Source organism: Acomys russatus, chromosome 1, assembly GCF_903995435.1.
Source record: "Acomys russatus chromosome 1, mAcoRus1.1, whole genome shotgun sequence".
Taxonomy (NCBI): Eukaryota; Metazoa; Chordata; class Mammalia; order Rodentia; family Muridae; genus Acomys; species Acomys russatus.
In genome coordinates, this window is record NC_067137.1 from 68470971 (window position 1) to 68488693 (window position 17723).

A 17723-nucleotide genomic window follows, 5' to 3' on the forward strand; every position below is an offset into this window, starting at 1 on the left:
GTTGGTAAGCCAAGACCTAATTGATCTAGATTCTGACATTTTGAGGAGATGTAACTTCACACAGTGAACTTCCTGTTTCTCTGACTCTTAAAATTTTTCCACCACCTCTTCCTCAATGACCCCTGAAGACTAGTTTTTAATATTTTTAAACTTTCTGATAGCTGACCTGTTTGCACAATCTTACTTTTTCATTTTTGGAGCAAATACCTTTGTAAAGTCTTCCTAGAGTCTAAGTCTTGCATATGCATATATATTGTTTATGATCAGTTGTTTATGCCTTGCCTGGTCCTTGTTACATTCAAATATTCAAATCACTACACCAATATCTCATAATAATTGTACTAGTGTCCTTCACAGAAGCGTCTATTTGTCATTCATATTTGTTTCCCCAGTACACTGCCACAGGGTCTATCACACTCTATGCTATCCACAAGCAAGTGTCAAAATACTGAATAAGTATTAGAATTTAAAAGATCAAATATTCTATATAACGATTGAATACTTACCCAGGATAATGTAGTAGAGAGGAACATTTGAAAGCCTTTCCAATATTTAACACTAATTTGGTGAAACAGCATTTCCCAAAAAAAGATTTGTTAAAAAATAAAATAAAATGCAGGCAGGAAGGTGGGAAGATTTTATAAATCAGCCTTGTTTACTCTGAAGTAAAATTAAATTCTCAATAAAAGAGTATAGATAGTTTGATTTGCAGAGCAGATTTCAAATGTCAGGTGAACAGTTCAAATTAGGAATCTAAAAGGTTTTATGACTGAACAAAATTAGAAATAGAGCTAAGCCACACAGTATGCTTTCCTTATATATACATATATATATATATATTAAATGTTTCAAATATTAACTTTGGGTTTTTTTTCTTTTTGAAAGGTGGGGAATATTGTTAGTACAGGGTCTTACTTTGGAGCCAGGCTGGCTTGAAATTCACTATCTAGAAATCCTCCTGCCATGGCCTCTAAACTTAAAACATTTTAGATTAAAAATTAAGAAGTCTCAGAAGTGTGGGCTGGAGCGAGGTCTCAGCAAGTAAGAACAATGGCTGCTCTCCAGAGTGTCAGGATTCTACTTCCGCCACCCACATGGTGACTCTCAGCTGGGACTCAATTTGCAGTGGTTCAGTGGCCTCGTCTGGCTTTCATGTGCACCAGGCACACAAGTGGTACACAGACATATATCAGACAAAATGCCCATACACATAAAATAAAATAAATTAAAAAATAAAAAGAAATGTCATAATGTATGCATTTCTCTTACCATTGCTCCAAGTATCATGACTAGTGTAAGAAACAAAATGCCCTCTTCTTCGGAAGCTTCTGTCTCTTTCTAGAAGTTTGTGATTTTCAAAGAAATAAAGGAGTCTTATAATTTTTTTTTAAAGATTGGTTTATTATTATGTATACAGTACACCTGCAGGCCGGAAGAGGGCATCACATCACTTTATTGATGGTTGTGAGCCACCTTGTGGTTGCTGGGAATTGAACTCAGGACCTCTGGGAAGAGCAGACAGTGCTTTTAACTGCTGAGCCATCTTTCCAGCCCCGAGTCTTATAATTTGACAGGTTAAATAGGTAGAGAAAGTTCTAAGTGTAGTAAGCAAATATCCATCAGAGATGCAGTTAAAGAAAAACAAAAAGAAAACAAGAACAAAACATTAGGAACAAAACACTGGATGGAGAAAGATGTTGAATTAGACCTCGAAATATACACATTAGATAATAGGACCAAGTGGTAGCAAGTAGTATAAGTGTTTTTATTATAATTTATTCAGATTGCACCCGTTGTTGTCCTCCCACTTGTATCTTCCCATTCCCACCTCCCTCCCACTAGATCTCTGACAGAAGGGAACCTCCTCCCCTACCGTATGGCTATCAGGTCTCATCCTGGTAGCCTGCTTGCCCTTTCTCTGTGTGCCGCCAGGACTCCTATCAAGGGGAAGTGATCATATTGGGGGAACCAGAGTTCATGTCAGAGACAGTCCCCATTCCCCCACAACCTTGGAGAATAAGCTGTCCATTGCCTATATCCGAACAGGGGGTCTAGGTTTACTGCATGCATTGCCCTTGCAACAGTTGGTGCAACAGTTTGTGAAGGCACCCTGGGTCCAGATCTACTAGCCTTGATAGTTTCATTCTTGGGTTCCTGAATCCTCTGGGTCTTTCCATCCCCCTCTTCCTCCATACCACTCTCAGTTTTCCACCTATAGTCCAACAGGTAGTCCCAGTACCTGTCCTGATCCCCCTCTTGGTGGAATCTTTCCAACGACATCTATGTTGGGCTAATATCCAGTTAAAGTGAGTATATACCATGCGTGTCTTTTTGAGTTTGGGTAATCTCACTCAGGATGAACGTTTCTATTTCCATCCATTTGCCTGCAAATTTCAAGATTTCCTTGTTTTTAATAGCTGAATAGTATTCCATTGTGTAAATGTACCACAGTTTCTTTGCCCATTCTTCAGTTGAGAGACATCTAAGTTGTTTCGAGATTCTGGCTATTACAAATAAGGCTGCTATGAACATAGTTGAGCAAATGTCCTTGTTGTGTGGTGGAACATTTTTGGGTGTATGCTCAGGAGTGGTATAGCTAGGTTCAGAAGTAGCACTATTCTCAATTTTCTGAGAAAGTTCCAGATTGATTTCCAAAGTGGTTGTACTAGTTTGCATTTCCACCAGCAATGGGAGAAGTGTTCCCCTTTCTCCACGTCCTCACCAGCATGTGCTGTTACTTGAATTTTTGATCTTAGCCATTCTGGTAGGTGTCAGATGGAATCTCAGAGTCATTTTGATTTGCATTTCCCTGATAACTAAAAAGCTGAGCATTTCTTTAAGTGTTTTTCAATCATTTGCTGTTCCTCTGTTGAGAATTATATGTTTAGCTCTGTACCCCATTTTTTAATTGGAGAATTTGGTTTGATGCTTTTTAATTTCTTGAGTTCTTTGTATACTTTGGATATTAGCCCTTTGTCTCATGTAGGGTTGATGAAGATATTTTCTCAATCTGTATGATGTTATTTTGTTCTGTTGACAGTGACCTTTGCCTTGCAGAAGCTTTTCAGTTTCATGAGGTCTCATTTATTTATTGTTGATCTTAGAGCCTGAGTTATTGGTGTTCTGTTCAGGAAGTTGTCTCCTGTGCCAATGAGTTCAAGGCTCTTACTCAGTTTTTTAAATAGATGTAGTGTGTCTGGTTTTATGTTGAGGTCTTTAATCCACCTGGAGTTGAGTTTTATGCAGGGTAATAAGTAGCATCTATCTGCAGTTCTCTACATGTAGACAACCATTTGTTGAAGATATTATCTTTTATTTCTATAGTATGGATTTGGCTTCTTTGTAAAAATAATCAAGTGTCAGCCAGGCATGGTGGCACACACCTTTAATCCCAGCACTCAGGAGGAAGAGGCAGGCGGATCCCTGTGAGTTCGTGGCCAGCCTGGTCTACAAAGCAAGTCCAGGACAGCCAAGGCACACAGAGAGACCAGACCCTGTCTCGAAAAAAAGAAAAACAAAACAAAAAATCAAGTGTCCATAGGTGTGTGGGGATTTTTATCCTGGGTTTTCAAATTGATTCCATTGTTCAACCAGCCTATTTCCATGCCAGCACCATGCCATTTTCATTAATGTTGCTCTGTAGTGCAGCTTGGGATCAGGGATGGAGACTCCCCTGGGAGATCTCTTATTGTACAGGATTGTTTTAGCTTTTCTGCATTTTTTTCCATTTGAAGCTGAGAATTGATCTTTCAAGGTCTGTAAATAATTGTGTAGGTATTTTGATAGTGATTGCATTGAATCTGTAGATTACTTTTGGTAAGATGACTAATTTTACAATGTTGACTCTCCTGATCCACGAGCATAGGAGATCTTTCCATTTTCTGATCTCTTCTTCAATTACTTTCTTCAGACTTGAATTTTTTTCCTACAAATCTTTCACTTGCTTGGTTAGAGTTACACCAAGATACTTTATATCATTTGTGATTATTGTGAAGGGTGTAGTTTCCCTAATTTCTTTCTCAGCCTGCTTGTCATTGGTGTACAGGAGGACTATGGATTTTTTTTCAATTAATCTTGTATCCAGCCACTTTGCTGAAGGTGTTTATCAGCTGTAGGAGTTCTCTGGTGGAATTTTTGGGGTCACTTATGTACATTATCATATCATGTGGGAATAGAAATATTTTGACTTCCTCCTTTTCAATGTGGAGCGCCTTGATCTCCTTTTGTTGTCTTATTGCTCTAGCTAGAACTTCAAGTACTATATTGAAGAGCTATGAAGAGAGTGGGCAGCCTTGTCTAGTGTCTGATTTTAGTGGATTTTCTTTGACCTTCCCTCCATTTAATTTAATGTTGGGTATTGGCTTGCTGTATACAGCCTTTATTATGTTTAGGTATGTGCCTTGTATCCCTGATTTCTCCAAGACTCAGTGGCTACTTTTTAAAGGTGAATTATTTCTTCTGGAGTTAATAAACATGTTACAATCAGTAGCTGTGCCTTTTAATCTTAGTAATAACAGAGTTAATTTTGTATATATGATTTCCTCTCATACTTTATTATGCCATTAAATATAGTTTATCTCTTTAAAATAAATATTGTTTAGCGTATGCAACTTAAATAATTCTGTGACATAATTAGGCGTACAAAGTAGATTTTTAATATATTTTATGTATTTGATGACAATGAGGTTAAAATCATTCTTACATCCATTTTAATATTGTGATGATGTTTATTGAAATAAATCATATGCCAGACACTCAGTTAAGTCAGTGATATTTTATTTACATTTTATAGACAGGAAAATGATATGTTAAATAACTTACTTGTATAGCATTATACACTTATTAAGGCTGCAGTTTTCCCCAGGCAGTCTGAATCACAGTTCCATTGCATAGTATTGTTTCACTACAGTCATATTCTTATGTTTGCTATTTTGAGAATTAAACTAGTGGTCCTCAGCAACAACTGTAATCATTTAGGCAATGTAAAATGTAACAGCTGATCCCACTCCCACAAAGTTTGCTTCAGTTAGCCCGGATGTGGCCTGCCCTGCCAAGATTTAGAAACTCAGGTCACAGCATGTAGCCTGATTTGTAAGCTATTACTTTAAACAGTGGTTCTCAACTTTTGGGGGTCAAATGATCTTCTCACAGGGGTTGCCTATCATATATCCTGCATATCAAATATTTATATTATGATTCATAACAGTAGCAAAATTACAGTAATAAAGCAGTGATGAAATAATTTTATGATTGAGGTCACCACGACATGAGGAACTGTATTACAGGTTGCAGCTAGGAGGGTTGAGAACGACTGATCTAAATGTCTTCTGCTCATAGAGATGGAAATGTGGGTGGCAGATGCTGTACTGCATGGACTTAATCAGTTAGCAGAGTAGCAATAGTAAACGTGTTAAAATCTATGAGAGTCTTTTCATAAATCTGTTCATGAGGTTCAACAATTTCATATCTGGCTATGTCCTCTTATATATCATGTGTTTGTTTAAATGCAGACATAGCCATAATTGTCTTGCACGGGAGATCTCAGTGGGTGGTGAGAGTGTACCAATAGATGAGCAACTGACTATGAATTCTGAGCAAAATATGCACGGATTAGGCAATGAAGTCAAATCTGAGGACCTTGAACTACCAGGGAGGAAACCCAGCAATTTTCAAGTTCTCAGTCCTGATCCAGATAACGAGCCTTCTACAGAGTGCAGGTGTGTGATGGCTTCAGTGTTTAATCTAAAAAGTAAGAGTTTGGAACAACACTTCTTCCTTAATATGCTTTCCCTCTTCTTCATTTTGGTGTCACATAAATTTAGTGTGTTAATGACCTAAAAACAATTTCAGGACTCTGCAAGGGCTTCCGCTACTTCCATGGTATTGATATGCTATGTCTAGGTAGCTAAGAGAAACCGCACAGGAGTTCAGAGAAGGCAGTGAAGTGTGATTCTCTTTCAGTATTATTTTCTGTGACTCCATTATGGGTATAAGGATACTTGTGAATCTGATGATATAAATGAAATATTATTCACCAAAGCTCTAATCTGCTCAAAGACGTATTTCTTTTTGACATCGCTTTGTTCTCCATTTGGGGTAATTTGAATGCTTGTAGAATGATCCTGTACTCTACCTACCTTGTGCCTTTCTTATTGTTTCACATTCTGCAGCTTTAAGTCATCCTCTGTAAAGAAATTTGAGTCTGTAATACTTGTATCTACTTTCAATGAGATTATGCTACTTTGATAATTAATCATGTGCAGTGAGGCTAACACTAGATTTTAAAATGACAGCATGGTTCTTTTTCGTATTTTCTGGAGTACTATTGTAAAAGTTTTTTGTGGTGTTTCTATTCTCTTTGCTATTGGATATATTCATTGATACCAATAAATACATAGTAAAACCAATAACTATTGGTGTTCTTCTCCCTTAGTGTCATATTCTTACTGAAGTACAATTGGGAGTATATTTTGGGGTATAGAGGCAAGGATGATGCAAGAATGAATAAACATTTTTATAATCACATAAAAATTATAACAATACAGCTTATACTCCTGCCATAAGTTCTCTGGTATAATTCAATGTGAGAGCATGATAATAGCTCTTCACTCACTGACTGTCCAGAACTCAATGCCAAAGACCAGCTTACGTAATACTTCCAGCCATCAGTGCCTTCATACTTAGTGCCATAACACCAGGAAATAATCCATCTGCTTCTCATTTTTTCTTCATGCTACCAGCCTACAGTTTGATGATGTTGTCAACTGTCTTATAGAATATATTTATCAACAACTGTTTGGTGAATAGACACTAATTTAAATGTATTTCATTTAATAATGAAAATATGAATATAATACTGTTTTTAACAAAATTGGAAAATGGTTGTTTCCAAAAATAAAAAGCTGTAAGTTGATTCCAACCAGAACTATAGACCAAAACATTTATAGCTTCTAAAACGTGAACTCTTGTCAAGTTTGCTGAACCAGAGTTTCTTTGGGATCACTCTGTGCTTTCTACAAACTTAATTTCTCCCATTGATAAATTGACTTATCTGTAAGTTGATACATTTATTGTTTTGTACTCATCATACTTGAACTACACAAAAGTTTCACTGTAAGTGTCTTTACGTATTATTATTAATAGGAAATTTATGTCCTGTGTGAAAGAATATATATTAATTATGTAATTGTTCTCTTTATTACAGTATTATGGAATGTGAAAAGAATTGTGAATCTGTGATTTCTCATCAAGTTATCCCAGACTTAAATAAGGAGACATCAGCAGCATATCTTCAAAGAGAATTGGAAATTCTCAGAGCAAGCAATAAAAAGGTGCAGAAGTGGAGTGCTGTAAATCTGTAAACAATGTCTTAGCTGGTGACCATTTCAGTTCTCTCTGTTCTCCATTGTTATTGAGTTTTATTTTGTGTTTTAATACTTCAGCAGTAGCTTTGTGTTGCCTTGCCATCCATGTATGATTCAGATAAGTGATTGCCTGTAAAAATAACCTTTTTGTTTTTTATAATATCACCCATTTTCCATAAAGCCCTGCTGATGTTTTGTTACTAACAATTATTCAAATTTCACTTGACTTCCGTGTTATAGAATATTAGCTATGTTATCAGCCAATTTCATGCTACTCTGTTACAATTTCCTTCATTTTTCTAAGTTGCTATGCACTCTTTCATGTCAGTAATATATGTAACTAAACATCAAGTTGCAAATGTTGTTTATCTTGTACCCAATTTGACTGTTACATGTAGCCAGCTCAATGTACATGTCATGTTTTGTTTCCTCTGACTCTTCCTCAACAGCCCCCTGTTGGTCTGTAAATAATTTTATTACGTAATACTCACTTTCTGTGGGTCCTTTTAAAAATCCTATATAGTTTTCTGATTTTAATATTTTATTGTTGGACCTAATCAGACTGAAGCATGAATGTTGTTTCTGAAGGAAAACAGTTCACATGACAAAAGAGAAGAATGGAGAAAGAAAACAAAAGGAAACATTCTGTCCGAGCATGAGATTGTTTTCTATACTTTGATTTAGCATTTGTTACATGCCGTATCTGAATCAGGTGACAGTGCCAATTTAAATGGAATATCGTGAGGCAGTATTTACAACCAGATTTGTATCAGATGTTAAGATTATTATCTTAACTGATTTTGTTTCAAAATAGTACAATTACTAAGAGAAGCTTAATCCTTCTGCCCACTGTTTTGGGATCAATCGAGCCCTTCAGTATCCTTTGCTTTAAGACAAATAATTGAATGAAATGGATTCTTTAGTAAGTACTTTTAGCAATAATGTTGTTACTGTTTTATGTGTATGTGCACACATACAAATACACGTGGGTTAACATTTTTCTATTTTCTATAATTGCAGGGAATCGTTACTTAGAGAGTACATTTCAACCTTGATATTTCCATCAAGTCATTGTATTTAAACAGTTAAATCTAATAAGGATTTAAGAACAATAAAATCTTACTTTGGAGTTAATTATACATAGAAGACATTTGTCAGATAAGAATAAGTTTTTCTAATGTGTTTTAGCTTCAAGAAAAATTGACTAACGAAGATAAAGAAAAGAGAAAATTAAAGCTCAAGTTGGAACTCCAAGAGAAAGCAGCAGAGGCTGAAATTGCGGAAAGGACAGCAGGTAGTGGATGAGTGTTCGCGTTAAGCCTGAAGGCGATTGTGTGATGTGCACTGGTGGGTACGAGCTCATTGCCTTGTTTGCCAAAGGAGGAGAGCTTTTTTTCCTTTTGGCTGCTTAGAAAATAGGTGGTTTTAACATCCTGGTACTGGTATTAGTGAGGGCTTTACCTGTATTCACACTGATTTGGGCATTAAATGCATTGTTAACACCATGTCAATCCAATCACAAAAAGGTTGTTTGTTTTGTTGGAAGGGCCTGAACAAACAAGGGGAAATCATGATTACCAGTGCTCTGCCTTTCAACCAGCAGTTCAAATACCACTTACTGTTTTAGCTCTCGGAGAGGAAGTACCTCTCCTTTGTATTAAGATAGTCCTGTATTCATTACCAGTGGAAACCTACTTTTGATTTAAAAAAAAAAAGAAACTAACAACCTGTTTCATGCAGTTAATAGGTTAACATCTGATGATGCAGATGATGGCAGAGACATTGCTGCCCTGAGATTAAAGGATTGTCACATTTTAGTGTATGTGACTGCTTTGGATTTTGGAAACCATCTTGCTCATATACAGGTCTTTGCAAGGAGAAAATGTTAAGGCATGCTTGTATGTTAGAGAAGTGGTCACTCCATCTATGAAGGCCATTGTAGCTTTTTTCTTACAGATTTTTTCTGTGTTAAGAAAAGTGAAAATTTGTAAAATGATAGATAAGCATTTAAAAATAGTTTAGAAAGTACTTGTTTAACAGTTTTACATTTTATGAAATCATTTAATGATTAACTTCAGGTTAACTTAACTTGGTTACATATATAAAAGAATTGGAGAATTTTAGATCAGAGAGATAATTAATATAGTTTATCTTCAAAATATTACCATGGATGGTAAATTCTAAATAAATATCACTGTAACAATGTAATTATGATGACCACAAATAGATAATCCAGTTGAATACTGGAGAGTAATTTTTCTATTAATGAAAAATCAACATAAACTTTTTGATCCTTTGTGATGGGGAAATATAAGAATAGCTTTTAAGAAAAATTGATAATATATTAAAAGTGAATTAGAACAAGTAGACGTTCAGAGCAATTAGAAGTTTCCTGGATTTTTTCAGAAATCACACACACACACACACACACACACACACACGTATGTGTGTATGCACACTAACTGCTAGGACGGTACTTTAATAAATATATTTGTTTTTAAATATGTACATAATTAACCTTCTATATGCACTATAGAAGTAATTGAATATATTTGGGGCTATCATGACATAGTAATGACTTAATGTAACTATTAGTAGTCTATTTCCTGAAGAAACCCAATTAGCAGTAATATTTACTATCTAATTTTTGAATAATAGAATTCAGCATGTAGTTCAAATATTTATTTGTGTTATATATCTAAGAATTTTTGATGGAAAAATTTAACACATGCAAGCATGGAAGGGGTTTAATTTTTCTTATTAATCATGTATTTTTCATTCATAACAGAATATTGATTTACTACATGTGAAAAGTTTTAAATGTCTTATTTTCACTTACCTGATGTAATGACATGGTTGTATAGTTTCTCTGAAGCATAGCGATGGATAAAAGAGATAAGAAGGGAATAGGGAAAACGCTTCGCTGATTTGAAACTCTAAAAACTTTTGTCCCTGGTGCAGTCTTAAAATTTTCATCATTTGTAAGTGGATACAAAATTTTAATAAACTCATATTATACCTGGCATGTATGAAGTGCATTCCAAAGCAAAACACTAAAAAGAAAAAGCAATTACATTAACTTAGTAATAGAAAGAGACACCATGCAGGACTCTGATTGCAAGCCAGTGATGTTTCGTTTCTTGTAACACAAAAGAACCAATAATCTATATAAGCATAGATGTTCATTTTTATTGGTGTACTTCACATTTTACTTCAAAATGTGTATTTGATGAAGTATAAGGTGAATATAGATGTATCTATTTTAATGTTTATAAATGAAATATTAATGTTTACAAAACAGACTCCACAGTAAAGTAAATACTGGGTAAACACCAAGCTAAATGCTGGAAATAGCAAATATGATGCAAAAATATTTGTGGGTTTAAAATTTGCCAAATGTAGAAAATGTACCCTCTTAATGGACATTTTCTCTGAGCATTTAAAATATAAAAATTTACATTAATGTTTTTATTGTGTTAGTTCTGACCACAAGAACATTAACAAATCTCATGAGGGCATTGTTAAGTTATGATATATCCATGCTGTGTGATGTGGCACAGCAATTAAGAATTTTTGAAAAATATTTGATGATGCGTAAAATCTTTCATGTTTCAAAACTAAATGAAAGAAGTAGTAAGAAAGTAGCACTTGCAACATGAAATTGCTAAAAGAAGCAATATTTATACTCATGTGTTGAATGAAAGGTTAATTTTGTTGGTTTTTAAATGAAGCTGAGTTGGGATCCTCAGAACCCTTGTAAAAATGAGATGCCTTTAATGCTTGTGCTGGGGAGATGATGCAACGAATTACGCTGGAACTTCCTGGCCAGCTAGTCCTGTGAGTCCATGGGCTTCAGGGTTAGTGGCCCTGTCCTTCCAAAGATAAGATCGAGAGCAGTAATGGAAAACAGTTGACAGAGCTGCTGGCCTTTTCCCACCCACATCCCCGCTAGTGATTTGCTATAAATACACTGTAAGGGAGGTAAGCTGAAAATTATGCTAACAAGTTTGGAAACAAGACATTGGGTTTAAGAAAATATGCTATTAATATTTATAGCTTTCAAAACATTTTACTAAATGGTGAATCCAAAATAGTTATAGAAAATGTTTGGTTTTGTGTAAGTATGACAAGCCTTCATGTATGGTGTTGTATGGCTTCCTTTGTTTCTGTGTTCCTTGTTACATGATGTGAATATTACAATTTTATATGATCTTAAGAACATTTGAAGCTCCCGTGTATCCACTGACACAAGAAATCTCAGATAGCTTACCCTTTACTTGCCCCTCCTTTTCAAGATTAAGTGTCATTGTTATAGTCACTGATATTTTTCCAGATCTTAAATTTTTTTGGAACAATGTAAACTTCATTACAAATGAAAGAATTATATATTCAGGCTTCATTATGAGCTAGGTACTGACTGAACGTCAAAAATAAAAAGAAAGATTCGAAATATCAAGCATTTCTTTATGCCTTGCAAGTACTTTTCAATCTCAGCACACCACATGTGTACTTGTGTGTAATGGTTGTGGTTAAGTGTTCAGACTTTGGATTCATACTTTTCCCCAGTGTTTTCTCACATGTGTAATGACAGGCTCATGCAGCACTGATTAGCATCTGTTGTAGGTGACTTTTATTTTTAAGCTAGTGCTTGTGGAGTGGTTAACTTACCTCATAGAGTGTCTCAGTGAATGTTGCCATATTATTTTCTGGAGCTCTTTATCTGATACACACAATTAAAATGCTTATAACAGATTTATAGCGCTGTAGGTACTTAGTGCTCAACCTAATGACAGGTAGCTGCCTGTGTTCGTACCTAGTTTGTGTTGCAGAGAGTGCATTTGTATTTATTTTAAGTAGTATTTATTATTATATTGACTACCAAAGCATTTAATTTTCCCCTGATTTTCAGATTTAGGCTTATCTAGAAACTTTTTATATATGTGTATGTATATTTTATTAATTTATTCATATTACATCTCAATTGTTAGCCTGTCCCTTGTATCCTTCCATTCTTCCCTCCCTCCCGCTTTCCCCCTACTCCCCTCCCCTATGACTGTGACTGAGGGGGACCTCCTCCCCCTGTATATGCTCATAGGATGGTATATACTCACTTGTATCTGGACACTAGCCCAAGGGGCATGTCCCATGAAAGTCTTCACTTACAAGGAAAGTGGGACAGAGGGGAGGACATCCTATTGGCACTCTAGGTGAGAGAAGCATGGGAGAATGTAGAAGTAGAAGGATCCAGAGGGTCCTAGAAACGTACAAAAAGAGCATTATGATGGGTAGATATGGGCCCAGGGGTCCTGCTCAAAGTATGGCACCAGCCAAGGACAATACATGCAGTAGACTTTGAACCCTTACCCAGATCTAGCCAATGGACAGGACATTCTTCACAGTTGAGTGGAGAATGGGGTCTGACTTTCACCCGAACTGTGGTGCCCCATATTTGACCACGTCCCCTGGATGGGGTGGCCTGGTGGCACTTAGAGGAAGGATACCAGGCTACTAAGTATAAACTGTTAAAACACAAGAAAGTTTGCTAATATCTATAAGGAACTATTTGGTGGTATACACCTGCAATCTTAGCATTTGGGAGGATTCCAGTTCAGAGTTAGCTGGGCTATATACTTTGAGTTCAAAGCTATCTTGAGCTATATAAACAACTGCTTTAGAAAAAATTGACCTCTATAGAAAAGGAAAATAAAGAAGAAATGTATAGTAACGAGGTTTCACTTGGCTTTTGAGAAACCTGGATTCCTCTCCATGTGTTTAATTTAAGAAATGTTTGTTTTATTGTCCCTATTGAGGACTTCTTATTTATTTTTGACTCATTTAAATTACACACATGTATAATATTATTTTAAAACAATATTGATGACCTGGTATATCTTAGAGAAAAATAGCTGAATTATAAAATATTTACACTGTTAATGTATCTCTTTTCCACTAAAAAAAAGTGCCTACACTCTGAACATTTAAAGATTGTTTTAATTCAGTTGAGCTTAACAGTAAGACATTTTGTGCCCTGATTACACTCACTAAGTTTTTGTAATGTTAGTGACCTATTTTTAACTTCTAAGAATGTGCTGTTCAATTAAATCTTTTCTCCATTTTAAAATTTCTGTGGCGCTTATTGCCTCATATTTATGTCTCTTTGTAGTACTATTACTATGATGCAGTTAATGTGACAATTTTCTGTAACAGTATTTTTCAGTAGTATTTTATAATGTTTAAAATATTGATATTTCTTCCAAAGCCTTATTTTTATTTCTTAAAAGCTCACGTTAGAGACTCTGCTGTATGTGTTAGTTATTTCCTTTCTTGAATGTCATCCATTAAAGATTAGGTGAGGACGGTTGAAGCATGGAGAGATTATGAATGACAGAACAACTCCTGTAGAATAATAATCAGTTTTTGGTATTTAATGCTGTTTGACTTTTGCAGACACATTTCTTATTAACCTTTGGTACAAAGAGAAATCCGGGTTCCTGATATCTCATGGAGAAGATGAATTTGAGATCCTCTTCCAATTAAACTGAAATAAAGACAATATTGGATTTTAGCCAAAAGAACTCCTTAGTTTTTAAGTCTCGTGTTTATAAGTCTACTATCTATCTATCTATCTATCTATCTATCTATCTATCTATCTATCATCTATCTGACTATATTTTAACATATAATTTAATGATTATATATTTTGCAAAGCTTACTTCTATTGACAGTGCACTCACAGTGCCTTTTCACTTTAGATATAGATCCTTTTCTGAACAGCTACATTAAAATTATTTTACATATTAAGATAGTTCATTCTTATTATAGTAGAGAATGCAAGTTTTATTGTGGTTGTTAAGAAGATGAAAACATAGTCCTTGAATCTCACAGCCCTGTTTTCCTGTTCAGTAACAATATACACACTTAAAATATAGTTTATAAATACACACATATAGGACTCCCGACTTGGTAATATGGAAAAATAAAAGTTGTGCCACAAGAAAATACTGGAATTTTTTCCTCTGAAATTGAAAATCACTCCACAAATTTATTTTTAAACATACACACACACTTTGTGCTATGTACAAGCCTGTGCTCTTACATACACAATACACTCAATCAATAATCCTATTTTTTTAGATCATAAAATATTGAAAAATCAAATCCAGACTTAGAAAATTGTAATAGTCTGTTCTGTAAATATAGTTCTGACTGTCATTGTGATGCCACCAAGAGATGCATCAGGTTACTAGGGTATACTTACTCTTTTCAGGCCTAAGGCAATCACTATTTTAAAGTTTTGATGAACAATTTATGCTAAGGAAGGTAAATTAGATATGTAAAACTCATCATGTCTATTTTAGGAATATTCATGTGCTCCTTTCATAAAGCATTTGTCATTTTTGCAAGGAGTCCATTTCACATCACGGTGTGTCCAAAAGGTTGTTGACTCTCATGTAAAACTGCAACAGTGGATAGTCAGAGAATTAAAGACTATCCTTTTACAAGCTTTTCCAAGCTATGTTCTGTATAATATGTGCACTTGGTTATGCTGATGGTCTTCAGTGGCAATATTGTCAATAATTGTACTGATTTCTTCTCTTTAATTCAGCCTACAGTATTTAAATTGCTACCACACATATGTTACAAACAGATACTTTTCACTGAAAAATATTCTTCAAATTATGTTACTTAGGGGATCATGATCCAGTGTGTAAAGTAGAATATTTTTCAGTACACAATCTCTTTCCTACTGTGTTTTTAAAGTGCTTTGAAAACTGTAGACTATGGGTTTGTCAATAGACTTGGGTCTGCTAAGAAAATATGTACTCTGCTTTGACTCAATAAACTCATACTTAGTATGGTTCAGCTTCTTCATATTTACTCTTGCCCATATTAGAAAACAATTAGCTTACTAAACAAATTTGAGTATTTGGTAGTGGTGGGGTGAGGGTGATCCTCTCTGAATCGTTCTCATTTGAGTAAGAATTATAGGGTATTTGATAACCATGTTTAAAAATGGAGATATCCAAATATTATTGTAAACACCCAATGATTTGTTTTACCTACAATATAAGTATTTTACTTGGTTGGCTTACATAGTAGCTAATAATATTTGTTAATGTAATTTAACTGCTGTGAACCTTTACTGAACAAATATTGAAATTTATTCAAGTCAAAGAAAGAATCTCTAATGACTTTTGTTAAAGCTTCTATTTAATAGTTAAGGAGAAAAGTTTGTATGACATACGAGATGCAATTAACAGTAGATTTTACATTTAATAAAAAGAAAGAAGCATGCGTATTTGCTTTATTCATTCCATCATAATTTGCATTAGAGCTGTGGGTGTTTAATGAGCAAATTCCAACTAAAATGCTATATTGATTTTTTAGTGAACTTTGTAATAGCCATCTACCTTGGAAAAGCTTAGTGTTTACAGTTAAGTTTTCTTTACTGAAAATATTTGAGTGTTGCATATTGATTCTTTGAAAGTACAGAATTCTAGAAAGAATTGGATGGTTTATAGACTCTCAAATTCACATATAATCTAATAGGTGTTTTGAAATCACAATTTAGTAATATCTTAATTTTGAATACATTTCTTATTAATCACAATACCAGATTTAAGTTTTTAAAATTCTATTTGTATTAGTGTTTTGCCTCTATTTATTTTTGTGCACCATGTCTGTGCTTGACCTTTCAGAGGCCAGAAGAAGGCATCAGATACACTGTAACTAGAGTTATAGGTCATCCTAAACCACCTGATGTAGATGCTGGGAACCAAACTGTGGTTCCCTGAAAGAAAAGAAAATGCTCTTGACTGCTGAGCTACCTCTCTAGTTACATAACCAGGATGTGAATGTAGCATGTATGTATGTGTTTGGAGCATTTTAAATTCAACATTTAAATGTCTACATGTTAATCTTGAGGTACGCATATAGAGTTTGGATTTTAAATAATCTTATAAAATTAAGCCTAGTTTTGCTAACCATATAGCACCAAATAAGCATTTTTAGTTTTAATCATAAAAATGAGTAGACACTCTTATTCCTTTTATCAGGTACCATCATATGTAAAATGAAGTACAGCGTGCAATACATGCGCTATCTGTGTGGTTAGCTCATACAGGGGAATATGAGTTCAAGTCCAGCTTGAGGTATAGAAATGTTGTGTTTGATAAACAAATTTAATGTCAAATCTGGTCACACTTTATAGAAGCAGTAAGAAATCTGTTGGCCTTTAAGATATAGCCAGTAGTTTTATATTGTATACAAAAATATCCCACAATATTCAGCATGATAATATATATGTGTGTTAATTCACAGTTTCATCACTATTTTACATCCTATTTGGCTTACATACAAGTAGTTTATAATTTAAAAATATAGAATAGCATGGTATTTTGTACGAACTGTGTCATCATGATAATGCTGCTTGCAATGAGCTTTTAATAAGTTTTTTGTTTGCATCTATTTCTTATTTTGCTGCCCTTATAAAATACTGAAAAAGGAAATTTTAATTTTATTTTTATATATAAATTGTCAATCAAAATCACAGTTAAATTTTTTATTTGCTTATATTATATGTATGACTGTTTTTGCCTGGTGCCCAAAGAGGTCAGAAATAGTCATTGGGTCCCCTAGAAATGGAATTTCAGATGACAGTGAGACACTATGTAGATACTTGCAACCAAATCTAGGTCCTCTGCAATTGCACCAAGTGCTCCTAACTCCTGAGCCAACCCAAAATCACTGTTTCTTCTTCTGAGACAAGGTTTCTGTGTGTGTAGCCTTGGCTGTCCTGGACTTACTTTGTAGATCAAGCTGTCCTCAAACTCACAGAGATCCATCTGCCTCTGCCTGCCCATGTGCTGGGACTACAGGTGTGCACTACTAAGCCTAGCCCTAAATCACATTTTAATATACTTTGAACTTAAGTCTTATTTTGAGTATGTCAGTTAAGTGTTTTGACTAAACTAGTGGATTAAAATTGTTATTTGTTTAGGATCCTCTTGACTCTTATTTGATCAAGAATTTTTTTGTCTAATTTGAAAGCAATCAAGTGGTTTTATTGCTTTCCTTTTATATACTTGCACTATGACTAAGATAATTCCAGATGTTTAGAGACAGTTGATGAACTTTAGGAAAGTGGTGGTTAACAGGACACATTGCTCATGTCCCATGCTGCTACTATACGATGTGTCACCGTGCTTTACTTTTCTAAGCTATTAAGGGGCGTGGTTATGGGAAGACAGTTATTAGTTTTAGAAGGAAAATATATATTTGGGGTACTACCTTCTAGATAAATGTTTCTGTCAAATTTGCAAATTGATTCATGGTTGTAGAATAGTATAGATAAAGCTA

The 17723-nt window shown here is 34.6% G+C and overlaps 1 protein-coding gene across 2 annotated transcripts in view; it reads left to right on the plus strand.

The window, feature by feature from the left end:
• The window catches only part of Mipol1 (mirror-image polydactyly 1), a 264233-nt gene that overhangs the window by 62118 nt on the left and 184392 nt on the right, over positions 1-17723 (plus strand). For both annotated transcript variants that reach the window (XM_051146465.1, XM_051146455.1), the window contains 3 exons: positions 5511-5717; positions 7205-7331; positions 8553-8658. In XM_051146465.1, coding sequence (XP_051002422.1) covers positions 5584-5717; positions 7205-7331; positions 8553-8658 — 367 coding nt within the window. In that variant the 5' untranslated portion in view covers positions 5511-5583. The remainder of the gene's footprint in view (positions 1-5510; positions 5718-7204; positions 7332-8552; positions 8659-17723) is intronic.